The sequence below is a fragment of the Strix aluco genome, chromosome 1 (genome assembly GCF_031877795.1).
Source record: "Strix aluco isolate bStrAlu1 chromosome 1, bStrAlu1.hap1, whole genome shotgun sequence".
NCBI classification, from domain to species: Eukaryota; Metazoa; Chordata; class Aves; order Strigiformes; family Strigidae; genus Strix; species Strix aluco.
This window is the reverse complement of record NC_133931.1, coordinates 171,188,364-171,209,961: the sequence shown is the minus strand read 5'-3', so window position 1 is coordinate 171,209,961 and position 21,598 is coordinate 171,188,364. Positions and strand designations below refer to the sequence as shown.

Genomic DNA, 21,598 nt, shown 5'->3' with positions numbered 1-21,598 from the left:
CTCGCACTCCTATGACTCAATCGCCCCGCTGAGCTGGAGTCGGTGCCCTGGAGAGGTTTGGTTCATGTAACGAGACCTCAGTGAGCTGGTCAAAGTCCTCGCCTCTCTAACGGGAGCTGCTTGGTGGGCGGACAGAGCCTGGCATGCAGGGAAGAGCGCCTGGAGCAAAACCATAGGGAGAGAAGGGGGTCCCCAAGCACAAAAGTTGCTGGGTTTCCTGCAAAAAAAGTGAGGATGGTGGTGAGGGCTCCTCTGGTGTGGGGAAGCCTCTGGAGCAATGTAAGCAGGCTGAGCCCTGCTTGAGAGCTGAGTCATGGAGAAGGAAAACTTGAAGTAAGTCACCCTCCAGATCCCCCTGTGGTCTAACGTGCCTGGGAAGAGCCTGACGGGACGACTGCAGCAGCCTGTGCTTTCTGAGGAGGTCCCGTCAGCTCTGCTCGTTGGCTGTCTCCGGTCGGTGTCACCCATGGGGCTGGGAGGCAGGGCTCATCCTGGCAGCGGGTGCAGGATGCCAGGACCCTTTGCAGGGTGCCAGGACCCTTTGCAGGATGCCAGACCCTCGCAGACCATCCCCCTTTGCATGCAGGGGCATGTTATAGAAGCACAACAGTGGGATTGGGGTTAGGGGGAGGATGCAGGTTTTCTGCTGATGTCAAAGCAGAGACAGGTCCAGTGACAACTGCTCTGGGGCTCCTTGCCCAGCGTCAGCATTGCACCCTGGCATCTTCTTTTGCTCCTAAAGAAGATGCTATGGTGCTGATGGTGCTGTGGCTCTTTGAAATTGTCACTCGAAAGGCCAAACTCTTTGGCCACTTGGCTGCTTCACTCTGGCTGTGGGGTGTCTGCTCCATCTCGGATATAAAACGTCCTGCTGAAAAATGCTCACTCTAAAAGCCAAGCACACGTGTCCACGCCGCCCTGGACACCACAGCACTGTGCCTATGTGTCACTGCCCTCTACTGTCGGTGGCTACGGGGACACCGGCCAAGGCAACCGCTGCTGAGTAGAAACACCCAGCTTTTGTGTCACCCTAGGGACTGCTGAAGGACCTGCAAAGCTGCCCTGGGAGGATGCTGCACCCAGCACCGGTGCATGGTCCCCAGGCACGACAAGCAGGATCCACAGGCAGCAAAGCCCTGGAGGAGTGAACGCCTGCTTGGGCTTCCCCTTTCCCCCAGCTGAAAGCAGAAGTGGTGACTATTTTTGGTGATGTCTCACTTTGGAAAGAGTCGCGCGCGCGCCCCAGAGCATCACCCCGGCTACGGCACCTTGCTCGGGGCAGAGGAAATGAGTAATGGCGAGGGTTGTGCTGCCTTTCCATGGTCCTGCCCTGGAGTTCTGCCTGGCACAACCGGAGTTTCCTTCCACGCGCTGGGCACACCAGCTTCTAGTCGATGTGCATGAAGAATGACTCTTAAACCATCTTTTCCAGCAGAGAAACAGTCAGGCAAAGCCTCCTAATGATATATATAACACCTCGCTTCTCCTCCCCTCCATCGGCGGTCCTTTATTGCCTTTTCTTAAGCTGGGAGAGCTCAGGTGGGATGATAAGGACACCCAACATGACCCCAGAGCTGGTCCTCATCTCCCAAACTCTCCTCAATGAAAGGCCTCTAGATGGGGCTTTAATGCAATATTGCTGCTGGCCTCGGCTGGGCTGCGATCGCCTGCGGAGCCCGGGGGCTGCTCCCCTGCCAGCACTTGTGGGGGCACACAAGGCCGTGGCACGGTGCTGCTACACCCCAACCATCGGCATTAGGGAACCCAGATATTCCCAGACCCTGGTGAATCACGTGGATTTGAGGAAGCCGTTGGCTGGATTGGATTTGATGCTCCCCCCAGCACGTTCCAGCCCCCACCCCGAGGGGTGCTGAGGCTTGTGATGAGAAGCCAGAGTGGGACCCCCCCAGACCACAGGCGTGCACGTGGATGCGAGAGGCTTCGCGTGGCGCTTCTCCACTGGTCTATTTTGCAAAGGTTTTGCCGCAGAGTGGGCTGGGATGTTTTACACATTAAAAATTACAGCAGCTTCCCCTCACCCCTGCAAAAAAAGTTTTTATTTTGAAAATAAGCAGACCCCAAATAGTTTGCACAGTGCTGGGAAGGCTGGAAATGCCCGAGTGCGTGGCTGGTGTTGAGAATAAATTCACCAGTGCTGCTCCAGGGGCTGTTTCAGGACAAAAAGTTCATTCTCATTAACCCACCCCCTGCACGGCTCCTGAAGCAGTTTGTCCACAGACTGTTGGGGTGAGGAACCCCGCCGCGGTTATCAGAGGATCTCGCTGTCTCGTCATGAACCCAGTTGTCACCTGCTGGGGACAGCTCTGCGGAGCTGAACACCTCAAACTCCTGTGGGAGCTTTGGGGGTGAACCCAGTGCCAAGTACCCACGTGTTCTCCGGTCTGTCCCCACGGGGACACGGGGCGGTTCAGCAGCCCGACGCACGCTCAGGAGGGAAACCTTTTTGTTCCTGGGTGGCAGCGAGTGAAGAAATTACCTCGAGGATGACGACGAGAGCGACGTCAGAACAAGGCGCTGAGCACCAGCGCTGACGTTTAGGGCGTTAACTCCTTCCCAGTCAGGGCGCTCCTCGTCCTGTCCATGCACTGGGGTCCCTGCGCTCCCCTCCAACGCGTCGGCGATCGCCGGGGTGCGTTGCTCTCGCACAGGAGTGTGCGACGCCTGCGCCTTTCCACGGCCAGCCTTTGCACAACGGATCAGCTCTTTCTTGCTCTTTCCCGCCCATCTTGCCTCTGCACGGCTGTCTAGCTTTTAAAAGCCTCACTGACACGTCTAACGCTTGAAAAACTGTCCGGTCCTTGCACAACTACGTGTTTGTGCACGACAGATCATCATTACCAGCAGCTCTTGCATGCCTCGTCATTGCACGCCTGGTCCATAAACAGCTTGTCAGCCCTTGCACATCTAACCCTTGCACGCCCAGCTCTGGCACAGCTGCCCAGCACTTGCACACCTGGCCCTTGCACGGCTGCCTGGTCCTAGCAGGTCCAGGCCTTGCACACCAGTCTGGCCTTTGCACACCCAGTGGCCCACGCTTGGCGCATCCAGCCCTTGCACCACTGCCCTGCCCTGGCACATCCAGGCCTTGCACATGCAGCCCTTTCATGACTGCCCAGCCTTTACCCAGCTGTGGCACATCCAGCTCTTGCACATCTGGCCCTTGCACAACTGCCCATCCCTGAGACACCCAGCCCATCCCTGGCACGTTCAGGCCTTGCTTGCCCAGCCATGTCACACCCATCCCCTGCATGTCCAGCCCCAGGACACCCAGGCCAGTGACACCCATCCCCTGCACACCCATCCCCTGCACATCCCTCCCTGTTCACCCACCCCTGCACACCTCTCCCTGCACACCCATTCCTTGCACACCCATCCCTGCACACCTATCCCTGTACACCCATTCCTTGCACACCCATCCCCTGCACACCCATGCCTTGCACACCCATTCCTTGCACACCCATCCCCTGCTCACCCACCCCTGCAGACCCATTCCTTGCACACCCATCCCCTGCACACCCATCCCCTGCACACCCATTCCTTGCACACCCATCCCTGCACACCTCTCCCTGCACACCCATTCCTTGCACACCCACCCCCTGCTCACCCACCCCTGCACCCCCATTCCTTGCACACCCATCCCCTGCACACCCATTCTTTGCACACCCATCCCCTTCACACTCATGCCTTGCACACCCATTGCTTGCACACCCATCCCCTGCACACCCATGCCTTGCACACCCATTCCTTGCACACCCATCCCCTGCTCACCCACCCCTGCACACCAATTCCTTGCACATCCATCCCCTGCTCACCCACCCCTGCACACCTCTCCCTGCACACCCATTCCTTGCACACCCATCCCCTTCACACTCATGCCTTGCACACCCATTCCTTGCCCACCCCTGCACCCCCTGCACACCCCTCCCTGCTCACCCACCCCTGCACCCCCGTTCCTTGCTCGCCCATTCCTTGCACACCCCTCCCTGCCTCCCCCCGCCCTCCGCACGCCCCTCCCCGGCCCCTCCCGCCCCGCTCTCTCCTCCCCGCCGCTCCGCTGCCCCCCCCCCCTCCCTCCCCCAGCTCCCGCCTCCCGGGGGTGTGTCCCCGCCGCCTCCCGCCCCCCGCCGGCCCCGCCCCGGCCCCGCCCCGCCGCCGGCCGGGCTCTCTCCGCCGGCCGCGCTATAAGAAGCGGCGCGGGCGGTGGGGCCGCAGCGGGCGCGGCGGGGGAACGAGATGAGCAGCGCCGGCGCCGCTGCAAGATGCTGGATGGACACGTCCTGCTGGGATGGCTCTCCTCCTGCGCGCTCCTAGGGCTGCTCGCCTGCGCCCCGCGGCCCTCCGCCGCCTACTTCGGGTAGGTGCCCCGCGTGGACGCCGCTCCTCCTTTAAAACTTTTTTTTTTTTTTTTTTTGGCACCTTGTCCCTCCCGCCCGAGGTGGGGATGCTGCCGGCAGCCTCCTTCCCTCGCTGGGTGCAGGCATCCCCCAGCGCCGGCAGCCGCCCCGGGAGAGGGGTACAGGGAGGGGCAGCCCGGTGCCCGCGTCTGTCCCAGCGCCCCGGACCCCGCGGGGTGCTGCCAGCCCGGCCGGGCTCTCCGGGAGCGGCAGGTTCCTGCCTGCCGGGGGCTGCTGCCTGCCGGGGGCTGCCGCGCTTCTCCCGCGGCTGCTGAGGGCGAGGGAGCGTTTGCCTTCTGCCTTTCCCCGACGGGGGGGGCGGCGGTGGCCGGCACGGAGGGGACCCGGAGCGGGGTGGCCGGGAAGCTCGGCTCCGGGTACTATAACATCCAGCAGCATGGAACAGCCCCGAAAAAAAACTTTTTACCCCCACTTCAGCGCACGCTTCAGCACTAGGTGCTGGCAAGCGGGTCCCGACATCACCCCGCGGCATTTTTTTTTTTTTTTTTTTTTAATTGGAGAGGGGGTGCGTGCTGCTGTCACCAGCCCGAGACGGTGCAAAGCTTATTCCCGAAAGTAATGAGGGTCCCCTCGGGGCTGAGCGCGGAGGGAAGCGCGGAGCCACCGCATCCCGCGGTGCTCACCTGTGCGCGAGGCGGGGCCGAGGCCGGCAGGGGGCGCTACAGCTCCGCGCCCGCTCCGCGCCGCGCAGGTGGATCCCGCGCCCTCCTGTCGCCTCTCCACGACCTGCGCATCCCCCTTCCCTTGAGCGGGGCTGAGCTGGAGGAGCCAAATGAAACCCTTTTCCCCCCATCTTTAAAGCCCCCCCGCAACCGCCCCCAGGAGGCTTCAGCCCCCAGCAAAGGCTCTGCGCAGCCCTCGCTTCTCCTTTTTGGGGTGTCAGTGTAGCTGCTTTTTGCCTTTTTTTTTTTTTTTCTTAAAAAAAAAAAGATTTGTCCCAAAACGGGGTCAGTTTGCGAGGGAAGTGGGCCCTGAGCACCTGATTAAGAGGTTTTGGTGCAAGTTTACTCAAAAGTGATGGTTCCTGCTTCTTTTTGGGGATGTTGTGTTGTGACCGCTGGTAGGAGCCACTGGACCGGCCCTGGAGAATGTTTTAGCAGACTTGAGGTTTTTTTCCCCCCTCTTTCCAGTAAAATAGATCCTGGTGTTGAGGCTTGTCCATTGCTTGTGGTCTGGCAAAGTTTTCTAAACAGTGCTACTTACATCTTCTGTTTCCAGCTCAAGAACCATTAAACTTCATGCTGCTGGGGCTGGTTTTCTGGGGAAACAGCCTGTCCTGTGTGTGCAGGTTTTTAGGAAAAGCCCTCTTCTCCCTCAGCAGCACATGGAGGGCTGTGCCGACCCCATTAGCTCGTGTGTCTGCCGAAGACCACCGGCACTGTGCAGTTGCACTGTGCCTCAGGGACTGACAGGGCTTGTAAGGAGCTTGGCTGTAACTTTCCTGTTAATGCACGCGGTGCTGGTATCTGCTGTAGTGCAGCAGGTAACTCATTCCAGTCGTTTGCTTCTGGGATTTCTCTTCTGGCCTCGTGTGGCTGGTGTTGATTTTAACTTGAGTGAACATGCTGAGCCAAGGGAAGTGTGCTGCTCGGTCTGTCCTGACCGCTTCGTGTTATTCTGTCTCGGTATGGCTGCTGTTTCTGATTTGAGACTCCCTCTCTGTCAAGAAAGGGAGAGGAGATGCTGCCAGATGTGCACCCAGCCAGATGTGCGCTCCAGGGCTGCTGCAGCGCGCAGTGAGGTTTGCTTGTGCAGAGCATCCTGCTCTCTGGTTAGAGCAGCAGCATCTGCTGCTAATTTCCTCTTTGTTCTTCCAAGAGGCCTAAAGCAGAGATTGCACTTGCTGAGCTGATGGGGACACGGAATAGTCAATGCTGAGGTCCAGGGTCCCTGCTAATCCCCAGCAATGTGTGATCTAACAAGTGTGTGTGGAAAAGCTGAGCTCTCCTTGCTGCAGGCTTCTCTATATTGATAAGAAACTCTTACCTGGGAAAAGCTGGATGTTCCTGCAGAGCTCTTGGTACCTCTGCAAGTGCCCTGTGAAGGCTGGTATTAGGCCTTCTTGCTATGCCTAGAAAGGTAGGCACATGCATGGAGGAACAGCTCCAGGTGAGGATGCACATCTGTTTGTTAGAATATAAATCTTTCCTAAAGACCTGGATGCATGATGAGCCTTTACTCAGGAGCTGAGCTGAAATGCTGAAGTAGGCTTAGTTGATTTCACACCCTTTCTAGTCAGGGGGAGGGACACTCCTTCCCAGTCAGAGGCATTGTCAGAGCCACTGTGACACCTTTTGGTGGCCTGCTAGCCCCTCTGATCTGAGTGCTAACGTCGCCATCGGAGGAGATGGTGGGGAGCATAGCAAAGCAGGCGGCTGTGTTAAACAGATGTCATGCTGGAGCTGCAGCTTAGCTGCTCTGTTCTGCAGTCTGGTGGGGGATAGGGACAGCTGTGGATGATCCCTCCCCCCCCATCCCCAATGTCTTATTTCAGGGAAAGAATTCAGTGTCTCCAAATGTGTGGCCTGGCGGGGAATTAGTGCACGGGGACAGAAATCAGGCATGGTTACACGATAACAAGATTGTGTCAGCATGTAGTTATGTCTGTGCCTGTCCCACAGGGGCAGCTAGCGAGCAGGAGGCGATGCTGGGGTGGGAACGCCACGGCTGGAGGCTGCTGCTTCTCTGTATGTCTGGCTTTGGTGTTCTTAGATGGATGCACAAGCAGCCAAAAATGATAAATGCCCTCTGGAAGCTGGTGTCTGTGATAAAGCATTGGTGCAGATGGGACCCTTGCTGCTGTCTTGCTCCATCCCTAAGCTGCCTGGTTAGAACATGGGGTGAAGGATGTGAGAGGCTTGTCCCTCACCTAGAGTTATGCTGGCAGCCTCAGTGCTGCTCCCTGGGTGTTGCTGACCTTCTCCCTGGTGTAGGAGAGAAGCAGGTGCCGGCTGGAGCTGGTACGCAGCAAAGGCAGGACCTCAACTGATGCTGATGTGTAGCAGTGAGCAGAGCTGAGGCCATATAGGCACCTGCTCAGGAAGTGGTTCCCATCTCTAGTTATTGGAAAGCAGCTGAAAGAGGCTGGCCTCAGGGATGTGGTGATGCTGTAGCTCCTAAGCCTTGTCTGATATGAGACTTCTTCATGCTGGAGGGGAAAAAGCATGCCTGCAAAACTGAGCAGGACCCGGGGGCTTGTGGTAGGTTTAGAGTTGCCCATCAGGATGCTTGATGATGATGATGATGATGGGTGCATCTTAGGGTAGGAGTACGTCTGAGAGACTGTTACGGGCTGAGTCTGTACCAGAGGGGAAAGCATTGCCTTGGGATAAGCGTCAGCTGAGACTGGCTTGTTGAGATGCACTGGCTGCTCTAAGAATGAGCCTGCTTTTATGTTCAGTCGTGTCCTCTGCAGCTGGGCTGTCTGAAAACTGATTTGCACCATATTGCAACTGGCTGCTGGGGGTAGTTTGGAGCATCCCCAGACTTACAGAATCCCTGAGAAAGCACTGCATTTCACTCTTCTTCCCTGCTCTGCTTTTGTCGTGCCTTACAAGCTTTGGGTACGGGTACCTCCCCTCCCTCCCTTTCTTCTCTCAAACGTGGATAGGTGGTGGTGAAAATGCCATAGAAGCATCTGAGAATTGTGCTGGGTCTTGCACTACCAGGCTTTGGAAATGGCAGATTACAAGATCAGCCGTGCTGGGGTGACAGGCAGGATGATTAACTTCAGTCCTGCTGTGCCCTGGTGCTAGTGGGAAGGCAAACTGGCCTGTAGGAGCTTGCTGCTTTCCTGAGCTGCCTGGTCTGTGGATCTGAGGCTGCAGCTTGTCCAGGCCATAAATCAAAACACTCTATTTCTTTATGGGTGTTCTCACTTATAATCTGATTCAGTTTTGATACACCCCTTTTTTTCTTGCTGGAAGAGGTGCTGGTTTCTGCAAGCTGGGATTTGCTTTGCTTTCCCCCAGGAGCAGAAGGAGCCAAGCAGCTCTGCCCCCTCTGCAAACACTTGTCAAGACAGTAGTAATGTTACAAGTGGCTCATGCTTACATAGTGTTTATATTGACAGATTGCAATGTTCTTCATAAATGTAACTGATCTGTACACTGCACGCAGGCAACAGGAACCCTTAAATGCTCGTGTGGGGGGGGGGGGGGAGGGAGGGGAAACATAGCTTGCCCTGACTTACCAACACATCGCTAGTGAGAGCAGGCTTTTTACTGCGTGGTGGGGTTTTTTGGTGTGGGAAGCATAATAAATTTTTGTTCCCATTGGCAGGTACAGAATAGGTACGCTGCTATGCTTTAGGTGTTGCTGGGGGAGAAATATTACATGCCCTGCAAATCAGAGTGTCATTCTGCTAAAATCCCTTAGGAAAAAAATCTGAATACTGGACTTGAAGGGGTATTCAGGGGTTGTGATCACCTTGATGGGGTGGGATCTTAAGGGGGCTGAGAGTTCGCATGAGTTTCTGAACTCTGTTGTTACAAGTGTGTGGCATCAGCTTGAATGTCATCTCCAATAAAAGCAAGCCCACGGGCACTGGCAGGCTTTGCCTGTTTTTGCCGGCCTGCAGGATATGCTAGGTGCTAACACGGCTGTTGAATATCAAGAATTTCTGTACCTGTCACTTGATGGTAGTGTGGGGCCACATGCTCGCGTTTGCAGCTTCAGCTGAAGGCGTGTGAACTTCTCGGGAAGCTGTTGCGTAGCCAGGCCACAGCGCGTTGGCTTTCCAGACGCGCCGATCGTCTCTGGCGTGTGTGAGATGGAGCAGCTGGTTCTCAGCACAACCCAAAAAAACAAAACCTGGACTCGGGTGGTGAGGGAGGAATGCAGCACGCAGGCAAACACAGCTGGAGCGTAAGAAGGCAGCTCCTGGGGCTGGGAGGGCGGCTTTCCCATCCCACCCTGTGGTGTTCTGCCTTTTCTAGATGGTGATGCCAGTTTTTAAGGTGCTGGATTTCTGGTTTTGCTTGGAATAGGAAGGGTGTGCCTGGCTTGGTTTGGTGGTTTTTTTGTTTTTTCCCTGCTGCTTTTAAGCTGGGTGAATTGTCACGTAGAGACTGATCTGAGTCCTGACTGGCTTCTCTCCCAAATTTGGACGCTCTGGGTCAATTGAAAGCAGTGTTTAATCTCTGAGGAACCCCATGCCCAGAAGATGCATTTGCTTTGTAGATGCTTGAAGGTGGCACTGGATTTGAAGTGCCATGAGGGTGGTGACAAATCCAGGAGTGTTTGGAAAAATAACTGTGCATGCAGCTGAGGTCTACCAGACCTGCATCTTCAGCCCTGGGGACCAGGATCTGTCCCAAATCTGGTTGGGAAGTACCTGAAAGCTGCAGTGTACTTAAAGCATGGAGCAAAACTTCTATTCAGACCGAGATTAGTATGTCTTAGACTTATGTACTGGATTGACCATGTTGCTTAAGACTTGGGAGCCACTATTCTGTGCCTCAGTTTCCTGTACTTGGAAAGACACTGGGGCTGTTACTCTCTGAACTCAACTTAATGGTGAGCATTGTATGCAGCCTCTGTGTCCAAATATTGTGTGCTTTTTGAAGGGCTCACCAGTGCTACAGATGACTCCCTAGGGGGGAAAAGATGGCTTGTTAGAGTATTGAGTCTATACTTGGCAAAGCAGGAGGCCAGTGACTTTCTTTAGTGACTGGTGATGCAGAACTAGAGACCAGGAATCTATAGGACTCTGGTCTCCTGGTAAAAGGCCTGGTCAATGATTAACTTGCTTTCTGGAAGCTGCTAACAACAATAAAAGGGAGTCCAGCCCCACAACCCCAACACAAAAAGCCCATGAGTGTTTAATAATTAAAGGCCTTGTGCTTTATCACAGGGTAATGAGAATTGCCTTAAGGCTTATTCAGTGGTGGGTAATTGAATTAGGTTGTGGGATTGGGAAGGGGGAGGGTTAAGTGGAAGGTCTGGAAGACTGCACAGGGAAGCTGATGTGATGCTCCTTGGTTTGAATCTTTCTGACTGCACTGGGTTTTGTCAGTCTTTGCCGCTTTCTTCAGTTTTGCTTAATCCACTGTGCTTGCAGACTTAGTGTAACTGCCTCCTGGAGAAGATGTTCCTGTCCCAGGGATGCTGTATTCCATTCCCTTCATTTAGGGAGGTGCTGACAGTGTTTTTATTTGTAGTGTTTTCTTTGGTGAAATGTTGGTATTTACAGGCTCCTTGAGATTTTTTTTTTTGGTGGAAGAGCTGGGCCAGAAGACACTGCTGAACTGTGCTGTCTATTCACGGAGGAGTCTGACTAGCCAGAGGAGGTGCTGGACCAGTGAGCATCACCAGTGTTTCCACTGCATGAGGCAGTTTCTGATGCAAAGCTGACTGGAGCTGCACAGGGGTGGTGAGACCTCAAAAGCTCAGCTCAGAATAGCTGAAGGCTAGACTTGCCTGCCCTGTCTCCCTCTTATGTCCCTGTGAGTAGCTGTTTTCTAAGAGGGACTTCAGTTGGAAGGGGGCTTGGAAGCTTTTTTTGGAGACTGAGGAGATGCTACATTCAAATATCCCTATGAGGTAGACTGTCTTAAACGTGGTCTCAGGCCACCAGAGGTGTAAGGACTTCTGCTGCCAGAAGCCTGATATAGATCCTCTGCTCCAGGTTCTTGAAGCAATGTGGCACCTTCAGGGCTTGTGTTCCCTGATCACTTGAGTTCTTCAGAGTACAAATGGGACAACTCATCCTGATGTTTGCTGCCTGAGGCACTTCAGAGGAAAAGGCTCAATGCATTAAAACTATCTTGCTCTGGTGTATGTGAAGGCGATCCCTATGCAGCTCTCTACAGCTGCCTTCTGGAGAAAGTACTCTTGGGTGGGATGGCACTAGCTTAGTTCATACTAAAAGCCTATGTTAGACACAAACTTCTTTACCCCAAGTTTCCCGACTCTCCAAATAGCAACCTGCCACCTTCTCAGTGCTTCCCTCAGGGTCTGTGTTGAGGCAATCCAATAAGTCTTATGTACCTGGCTTTCCAGACTGCAAACATGCTGAGCCTCTGGCTTCCCTCCATAATGAAGCAGCCTTTCTCTGTGCAGCCAAAAAAAGCTCTCTAGTGGCTTGTAGCATGTTAATGCAATTGGTTTCTCAGTCTGAGCAGCCCTCAAGCAGAGGGCCAATTGCTTGTGCTGTTAAAAGCTGGCGGGAGGCTGCTGCTCCTCCTGCAGAACGTGGCTACAGGGAGACGGGTGCTGCAGGTCCAGGACCAGCACATGGTCTGGCTGCAGGCTGGATAGGTAGGATATATTTTCCTAACTTACTGGACTCAGGGCTGGGGAAGCAGCTCAGGTCAGGTTGAGTGGAGTTAGAATTTATGGTGCTGGGTGGAAAGGGTTAACCCTTTAGAAGCTGTCTTTTTTTTTTTTGTTTAGTCTCAAGGTTTTTCCTCTTTCCCTGTTTTTAACTGTGCTTTTTAAGGTTCCCTCAGATTGTGACTGTAAGTGCTAATGAGTCTTATCTCTCGAGATACTGTCATAAAATACACTTATGAAATTTATCAGCTCAGTAAGGTTTACATTTTATTGTAATGCGTGTTTGTACTGTGCTAAGTGGAACAGGGAGTATTTTGACTACATGGATAAACATAGCAGTTACAGGATTTGATTTAGCTGACAGAAAATGCTATTCTGACTTTTCCTCTTTAGCTGTTGCAGAGAGCACTATTTCATACGGATCAAGCAGCTCCCGCATGTGTTATGCGGTCTTCCAGTCTGCTTGTGACCTTAAATGATTCTTCTGTAAGGTGCGGGGAGTATTTTGCTAATTGTTGAAGGATTTCTTTTGGGGGAAGGGGAAATGACAGGTCAAAAAAGCTTGAACTCTTCCTTTGGAAAGAACACAGAGCAAAACAGCTCTTCTATACATCCACTGCAGAACATGCAAGCTCAACAGTATCTGACATGAATGCTGAGTCTGTGTTGGCTTGGAAGGTAGCGTGGAGTGTGCAGTTCATGTTGATGGGATGTCAGGCTGTATGGGGGTTGGCATGAATTTTATAAGCAGATTCATTTGGCCTAGCTCACTAAAATAGCATTAACTGGATAGCCAGATGCTTATGGAGTTCGGGGGAAAAACTAGCTTGTTCTGACTTCTACATTTGCCATGCATTGGATGGACGAGTTTCACAATTGTAGCAAAAGTTTCCTTTCTTGGAAAAACTGCTCTGAGACTTTCAGAGGGTGAAGTAGCCTAACTGGCCATTTACTGTGCATAGTAGGAGGTAGCTGCCTGGGCTGTGGAGCAACGTGTGATTTCCCCTAGATGTAAATGAAGTACTGAGATGCCTATAGGAATATCTTGAGTTTTGCTTAAAAAAAACCCCAAACTGTCAAATGGCCTTGTCTAAGGCAGTCCTGGGAGGAATGGGCAGAGGTTTACTCCAGAGCCTTGGTCTGTTGTGGGGAAACATCTCAGAAACCAAACTATAGAGTAGCTGCCCAAAGCAAGTAGGGTCAAGCAACTGTTGCCTTCAAGGCCAAGTCCTTTTGGAAGAGGTCAGCGGATGAGCAAAAGAAATCAGCTTCCACTGCCTCTTGGACTGCTTAGGTTTTTTTTTCTCCATTTTTGGGGTCTAGTAAATTAACAGTTTACCTTGAGATACACAAGGGTGTGTCTTGAGTCTGACCCCTGGATGATGCCTTCATGTGTAGCATGCTGGTAAGTGAAATAAGATGATAAGATTAATTACTTTGATGCACAGAGCCCACAGGTTGACACTGGGTTTCTTGCTTCAGTATCTTAAACACCTCTTAACTTCTTCCCAGAAGGAACTGGTCATGACTTGGCTCCAACAGCATCAGCACTGCCAGATGAGCATCTACTGAGGTGGGCTCACCCATGTCTTCAAGAATACCTATTCTAACTTCCAGTTAGAGCAAGTTATTACCCTTTAAATTCCACCTCCACGAAGTGCCTTATTTATGCTCCCTGCTGTCATTGATCAGCTGTATGTGACAGCTTCCCCAGCTCTGCACGTGGGAGTGTACTGTGTGTTGCTACAGCGTGCGCAGGAGTGCACTGGTGCTAGCTGACCCCTCCGTAGGCTTGGCTCAAGGGGGTGTTGGTGGGGGGGGCTGCAGGATCATGGAGGAATGCCCATCTCCTGAGCTCTGACAGGTTGCTCTCATGACTTAGTGTGATCTTTATAGACATTCCCAACTGGTTGCTTAAAAGAAACTGCACAGAGGCACTGCTATGTCCTCATGGTCTGCCTACAGCAGTGTAGATCTTGCTGTGTGAACACCTGCTGAGTTGGGTGTGTTGACTGCCTTTCATTATTATGGTCAGCTCTGACCTTTAAATATCCTCATTGTAATGTCTTCTCTGCAGGTTGATTTTTTTTTTTTTTTTTGACTGGTGATCTCATGCTTGGTATTGCAATGAAACAAAGCCAGGCAGCCCTGGGGTGGTGGTGGTGGGGGGCATAACTGCCCTTCTGTTAGAGATTGCAACTGAAGACTGTAGGTGAAGCTGGTCCTGCATGTTGCAGAGGACTTCTTTTGGGGTTTTCCAGCGCTATCTTTTAGGACTACTGTTAGTAAACACCTTGTGCTCTGAAGTTGCCAAGGTGAAGTGTTCCTTCTGGGTGTTAGTGCTCCTTGGCTATGCCTGAAGCTGAGCTTAGGGGCTTCATTTTACCCTGGTGACCAATACAATGCCTCAGTTGGAATCAGTGCTAAGACCTCTGGTAGCTGACTGCTGGTAGGGTGTGTGTTTTGGTGGGCCTTAACACTGAAGCTCCTCATCCTGCCTGCAGGAAGGGTAGGCCTTAATCACAGGAGGTCTGCCAGATCCCTTCTCAGATGGCTTGCTTCCCTCAAATCTTGCTTTGACTTCAGTGTCTCCCAATTCCCATGGAAAATCAGTTAGTCCTGTCTTCTATGGGTACAGAGTCTCTTCTAAGGCAGTGCCTTTCAGCACTGGGGGCGTGGGTGAGGGCACATCAGACAAAGCATTGCAAAATACTCAGGCAAGCCAAGAAAATATGCTTCCACTTGAGTTCAGCCTAGGAAGACCACTGTGTATTTTGGTGTTTCTCAGTTTCTTTACATCCTGCTGCTCTCTGGCCTCCAACGCAACTATCCCAACCTGCCCGTGTTTGCGGAGGCCTGGATACCTCCTTCAGCAGTCTCAAAGGAGACTCGTAGTGTCCCCCCTCAGGTATGGGAGCTTCTGTATCCCACTGACCTGAGGCATGCTACAGCACTGCATGCGCCTGCCTCTTGCAGTGGCACTGCTTGTAGAGCTGAGCTTCTCCAGTGTATGGAACCAGCTTTGGTCTTGCTCAGGTGAGTTGCGATGTGAATAAATGAGCTATGACATGTGCTATGATGTGACAGTGTCTGGGAGCCAAGTTCAGCTCAGGGTGGAGTATTCACCTGGGAGCCTGAGCAGCTGGTGGGACTTGGGTACCTGGGAAACAACTGAGTGAGTTTGTACTTCAGATGAGGATTCAACTTGGGCAAATCCTTGTGGGCTGGCTCCATTGGTGTTGGCTACAGGGACCTCCCCCAAAGCAGTCAATGACTTCAGTAGAGCTTGCCCACCTCAGTGACACAGAGTTCAGCCTACTGCTCTGCTGCAAGCTCTGCTGTGCTACAGCTCTCCAGGGCTGCCCATCTCCTCTGTCAAGAAACCCTATCCTGGAGCCCGAACTCCTCTGGGGACAGTTCACCAGAACTGATTCTTTATTTAAAAGAACTGACTTGTTTTGCTTAATCTTGACAAAATTCTTTTCTAGCCCTAATCCTCTTCCAGTGTAACGTGAGATCTTGAAATACCTGGCAAACTTAGAGCATACATCTCTTTCTGCATCTCTGGGCCTCTCTGTAATCAAAGGTGAGGCGGGGGTTGGGATGTTTTCAGCCCCTGCCAAAGGTAAATCTCCTTCTGGGAGCTAGCAGGGAGCTGTTTCCCAGTCTGTGGTTAGCAAGCTGATCTGACAGGCCAGAGGTGAAACAGCCACTTGAGCTGAATTACAGGGTCTAACCAAAGATCCAACACTTTCTCTTTGGCTTATTAGCATGGCTGTGTTGCACCCCTGGTGACTGTTTATCTTCTGGCTTGTCCCATGTTGACTCTGGATATCCAGAGGCTTAGCATGAGTTTGAAGAGAGGACTGAAGCTGAAGAGCCACTCTTGGGAGAGTGTGAACTGGACTAACCAAGACTTTGAGCAGTCCCTGTGGTCAGTCTTACATAGCTATTTTTTTTTCCTGATTGAAGCCATAATCTCCATGCTGGTTCTTGTAGCTGATGAAATGTGTTTACGGGCAGACCCCCATCTCTGCAAGGTGCAGGACGGATGCTGTGCCAAAGAGCATTTGGAGGGGAGTGGGACCAGGCATAATCCTGCATTTGTCTCCTGAGCTTCTAGAGGGATCAACAGCCACGCAGAAACAAATCTGCCTTGATGCGATGGAGATGCCTTCAAACTAACTGCAGTTTGTCTCTGGGGAGCTTGTGGTCCCAGTCTTCCCCAGTGCATGGACTGGGTTCCCTGTGGGCTGTCCCAGACACTGCCTTGTGGGAGGTACCAGGGTAAGAGGAGGGCATCCTTCCCTCAGCACAGCATCCCTTGAGGCACTTGCTTGGACTGCTGCAAGGCTCATGGAAAACCTGACAGCTGGAGCTGGGAGGGAGGAGGTGAGCTTGAAGGCTTAGCCTCTTCTGACTCACTGGAGTTTGGGACTGCAGCAGGCTTGACCCTGTTATGTAGTGACACTGACCATGTTTTTACCATGTGCCCTGGCCAGGGTTGGATGCTCTCCCTTGCAGACCGTGCTGTAGGCAGGGGGGCACTCTGTGGTGAAGAGGTAGGTGGTGACCCCATCTATTCCCAGAAGCTGACTGCTCCAGCGTTGAGAGTGGTGTGAGGCTGGGGAGGTCTTCTTGGGGATGCTGTGCTTCAGTTGCTGTTGGACAGATCAGCAGGGCAGAGGCAGGTGCAGTTGGGTAGCCTTGTCCAAACAGATGCTCTTGCCTGCCTGTGTGGGGCTGTTTACTCTGTCACCAGAACTCTTCAGAGTACTGCTTTCAATTAAAGTGGCTCTAGAGCTGGTGTCTGATCTGTCTGGATGTGTTCAGAGGCCAGGAGTAAGTTTCACCTTGTTGCTCCACAGGCGTGGATGAGCAGAGATTGCCGGGCATCTATGTAGCTTTGGGCACTGTCACTGACCTCAGGGTGCTTCAGACTGTAAAACAGGGCTGTTTTCAGGGGGAACAGGCTGTGAGCAGAGTTGAGGAGTTAGTGAATATCCCTTGGGTCTTCTCAGGACCTCCAAGGGCTGGTTAGATTATAGAGCAGGTCTGAAAGTGTCTTTATAGGTGCTTGATGGAGCAGAGTCCTCTGGGATTGGAGTCACTGCTCCTGCTGCAGCAGTAAAGGGGGTTCAAAGACAAATGTGTGGGGATCTACTGATGTCTTAGTGATCTCTGAAATGTTGGTAAGCAGGTGTTGTGGTTTAGGCCCAGAGGCAACTGAGCACCATGCAGCTGTTCACTCAGTCCTTCACACCCAGCACTGGGAAGGAGAAAAATTAAACAGAAAGGCTCAGGAACTGAGATGAGGACAGGGTGGGTTCTTCTTCTCCATTAAAACAGTCATAGGCAAACCAGACAGACTTGTTAAGGGAATAAAAACAAGAACATCACTTTGAATTAAAGTAACAACACTAACAAAACCAACACTTTAACAGACAGAATGGGACAGTGAGAAGCATTACCATATCTTAAAACACCTCCCGCCACCCCTCACTTCTTCCTGGGGCCCAGATTTTGTTTCTCATATCTCTACCTCCTTCCCCAGCAGCACAGGGGCAGGGAATGGGGGTGCAGTCAGTCCTCTGCTTCTTCCTCCAAGGTGGGAGTTAAGCACTCTTCTGCATTCTTTCCCTTGCTCCACCTGGTGTCCCTCTCATGGGAGGCAGTCCTCCACAAACCCTCCCTGCTGTGAGTCCTCCCCATAGGATGCGTTCTTCTCGAGATGCTCTGGTGTGGGTCACCTCCATGTGTTGCACCTCCCAGTGCTGAACTACAACAGCAGGGGATTCTCCCCTCAGTCCCAGCCTAGCGCAGCCGTCTGCTCTGGTGTGGGGTCCTCCACAGGCGAATCTCTGCTCATCTGGTGACCCCCATGGATGACAGGGGAGTCCCTGCCATCTCACCACGGGATACAGGGGGCTCCGTGCTCCAGTGCATCTCTCCCCCTTCCTCCTTCTTTCCACTGATGTTGCTGTTCGCAGAGGTGTCCTTGTAAGTCCTCCTGCAAGACCCCTTGCTCTCAGGTTCCCCTTCTTAAACACGTTATCACAGAGGTGCAGCCACTGTTGCTAATTGGCCTGGCCTTGGCCAGAGGTGGGTCTGACTTGGAGCTGGGCGAACCTTTTTCTTTTCCGAGAAGCTTCTCACAGGGACCACCACTGTAGCCCTCTCCCCTGCTACCAAAAGCCCTGCCACACGAAACCAGCACAGCAGGAAACCCCTAGCTTCAGCCTGCAAGATCTGACTGCAAAACAAGCTTCATTTTAAGGGTGCAGTGTTGTGCCCGCTAACCTTTTCCAGAGTTTTGCTGGCGTTTCAGTGTAGCTGATACCCTTGCATAAAGCACCAGCCATGCAGTGCTCTTGCTACTGTCAGCTGCCTGAGCGCCTCTGTTTATGTGTCTAAAACTTGAAGGCTGCAGAAGGAAGAAATCTGACCAGTGCAATGGAAACCTTCAATTCCCTGCAGTCCCAGGAGGAGAAGAGTAGCTTCAGGCTGGAGCTAGGAATGAACTTCATTTGTACGCTGCCTTGCCTCTCCAGGAGGATCAGCCAGGAAAAACATCAACAGTTCCATTAAAAAGTCTGCTGGTTTGCTAAAGTAGTGGAATAAACATACCTGTAGGCATAACAGCCTGAACCGCACAGGAAACATTAACTAGAACGATCACACGCAGACTTGCTCCCTCTCCTCCTGTATATCTACCAGATAAAAAACACTGTGCATCCATGGTAATGTGTAAATCAAACAGCAGCTGGGGGTATTATTCTTAGCTGGGGAAGAACTGGCTTGGATCAGAGGGGCTCGGTGCTTTCCTAGAAAGGCAAAACCTGTGCTGAGCCTGCTCTGAGCTGCTGCCTGTTCCGGGGTGGGGACCTGCAGTAGAAACTGGGGCAGGATGGGGTTTGGGGTGGTTGTTAGCCTTCTCTTTGACTTCTGTTGCCCCTTCTTAGCTTCCCTTTACCTATTTCTGTGGGAACTGTGTGGGGCTGAACTGCTTTTGCTCTAACCAGTTGAGTCCAGTTAAAAAGCTGGGGTGGAAACCAGTGGGAAGTGGGTAACACCCTGGGAGGTGGGTGTGATAGTACTAAATGAGGAAACCAACCACCCCCAGCCATTAGTGTCTGGTGGAGATGGTCTCTTCAGTCCTCCACTGAGCCCACAATACATCTCCTGACATCTCTGGGACAGGGGGAGGGGAGACCTGCAAACTTGTATGACATTTCAGTGAGGGGATGTGAGCTTCAAGCATGACTTGAATGAGAGATGCTGCCAGCACTTTTTGGACAAGCAACCTGGTCCCTGAACTGCCCATAAAAACAGCTTGGCCCTACCCAGCATATATGGTATGTACAGAAAATACATGTGGAAAATGCCTCCAGTTGCAACCAGATGGCACCTGTCAAGCACAAGCAGACATTTCTATTAGTGTTATTAATTGAGTGTCTTGGACCACTCCCAGCCTCTGCATAGCAAAATAGCCCTGCTGTAGCTGTCCTCCCAGAGCAGCCCCAGGGGCAGATTGATGTGAGTATTGCATGCTAGATACAGTCCCTGTGCTCCCAGGCCTCATCTGCAGAGCCATTTAGCACAGCTAATCTGAACTGACTTTTAAAGTGGATTAGTTCAATTACTCTTAACTAGCCCTGGTGGAAACACTCTCCTTGGGGGTTAAAGATCCTTAATTCACTTTAACACACTTGATTTCAATGTAAATCAGGCTAAACTGAATTAAGGGCACTTTAGAGCCTTGTTCAGCGGCAATCCTTCAAAACTCATGTGGTTTAACCACCCCACTTTGCATTCCTGTGCTCAGTTCATTCCAGTTAGCATTGCTGAAGTGTCCCCTTACAGATGACTAATATAGGCAGCCTCTCAAATATAAAGCTGCAAACACGTTACCTAGGATAATGTGTGAACCAGCTCCTGTGAAGACCTCCTGCATCTGCTGATTTGGTGCTTAAAATTCCCCAGCCAGAGTTTTAGAGGTGTTTGCTGTCTTTTGGTTTTTTTCACTCTTCATTTTTCACTTTCCACATCTTGCTTTTTTAATTCCTCAGACCAAGCTCTTTGCTTTTTCACTTAAAAATGAAGAGCAGTGAGTCACACGCAAGTGTTTCTCTGCTGTCCCTAACTCACTGGAGAAAATAGTACTTCACCAGTGCACTCATCTTAACTTGGTAATTTAACTCTCCAGTTGAAGATGAGCTGTAGTTGTGAAGGAGATTGGCCTGTTTCCATGAAGCTTGAGCAAACAACAGTCATTAGATGGGGTGCCCTGGGCCAGCGGGCAGGATAATTCTTGTTTTGGAAAGAGTTGGGTGGGACAGGGGTTTTCTTCTGCGTTTTAAGTGTTGGATGATGTGTGTCTTGGAGAAGAGGGGAATCCTCTCAGCACCAAGTGAGGGGAAGATCCTTGACCGGGAGGAAATATTATCACAACATTTCTTTTTTTTTTTCCTTCATACTGACCCTAAACATTTTGGCTCTGTTTCCCGAAGGGGAGAGGAGGCAGCACTGACCCCTCTGCATATGAGGCTCTCCATCCCCTTGCCTGTATCCCTGAAGTCCATTAAGTGATTTAATACCATCCTGGCCCCCTGGGCTTCACCTGAGACTCCTGTTTTGCCGCTCTGGGTCTAGATTTAATCCCTGCTGAGTGGCTGCTAACAGACTGGGGAGGGAATGGCTATTTGGCATAGCCTTGCCATCTTTCACAGGGATGGTGGCCAAGGAAAGGAAGGGTTAAACACGATGGTTGAAAAGAGTGACAACATTGCTCTTGGTACTGCTGCTTCAGCCTGCCAGAGCAAAGGTTTATTTTGCTGATAGCCCCGTGTAACTTCATTCTCTCCCCCCTTGCTTCTCCCCTGCTTATGACATTTCAGCTCCTCTTAGTTTAGCATTATTTAAGAAATAGGTGAACAGTTTGGGTGGTCACAGGAGCAGCTGACAGCTATATGAGCTTTTTTTCTGGGCGGGAACAAACTTTCAGTTTCTTTAGCTCAGGTTTTTCATGGCTCTCATGAAAAGTTGCCCGGTGCCCTGAAGGCTGTGAAGGAGGGAACAGATGTTGCACACAAGCGGGATGCAGATGCTGCTGCCCTGCTGTGCTGGGGCTGTGAGACCACTCTGTGCTGTGATGCTGCAGCTCTGAAACCCCTCAAAGGACACACTCTGCCACCATGCAAAGTCTGCAACTTGCTTACGGCCATGGGGATGGTGGAGGAGAGGCATGCCCAAAGCTGCCGGTGGTCCCTTTCTAACCAGGCATTCAGAGATGTTCAGGGTCTGTTGGGTTTTATTTTTGGGGAGTGGATGTGGAAGGACACAGCTGGATTATAAACTGGGTCTGGAAAGGTACCTGTTTTAAGTGTCTGAACAATCCCCAGCAGATGCTTTCCCACACCAAGCTTTCAAATGCTCAATGAAGGATTCTCTGCTGTGAGCCTGGCCACCTTCTTTTACTTCCTATCAATACAGGTGATGGAGATTTCTCTGGCTGAACCATAAGCTAATTTCATCTTATTTTCTTACGACTAAGGAACTCCTTCCCTCTCTGTAGCAGCTTGTGCATGGCTGAAGAACATCACCATGTTGCTCTCCAGTTCCCAGCTGCCTTCAGGCTTGGTCATAAGGTGGGCACAAACAATGACAACGTGGACGTTTGCTGATGTACTTACGCATTAAATCTGCTTTCTCTGGCTAAGTTGTTTGGAACAGTAATGTAAGTCAGTGGCCAGGTTTTGGGAGGTTTTTTTCTTATTCTTGCTCGAAGGATACTCTCAGAAAGGATACTCGGAGTATTCTCTACCAGTATGGGGAAAAATTTATTTTCCTTAGGTTTTTAATTACCTGAGCCAAGACCTCTGTCTTGC

The 21,598-nt window shown here is 51.9% G+C and overlaps 1 protein-coding gene across 1 annotated transcript in view; it reads left to right on the top strand.

The window, feature by feature from the left end:
- The first annotated feature begins 4,014 nt into the window (after nt 1-4,014).
- Nucleotides 4,015-21,598, top strand: part of WNT9A (Wnt family member 9A) — a 64,564-nt gene continuing 46,980 nt past the window's right edge. Inside the window, exon 1 of the mRNA XM_074845303.1 lies at nt 4,015-4,375. Coding sequence (XP_074701404.1) covers nt 4,281-4,375 — 95 coding nt within the window. The 5' untranslated portion in view covers nt 4,015-4,280. The remainder of the gene's footprint in view (nt 4,376-21,598) is intronic.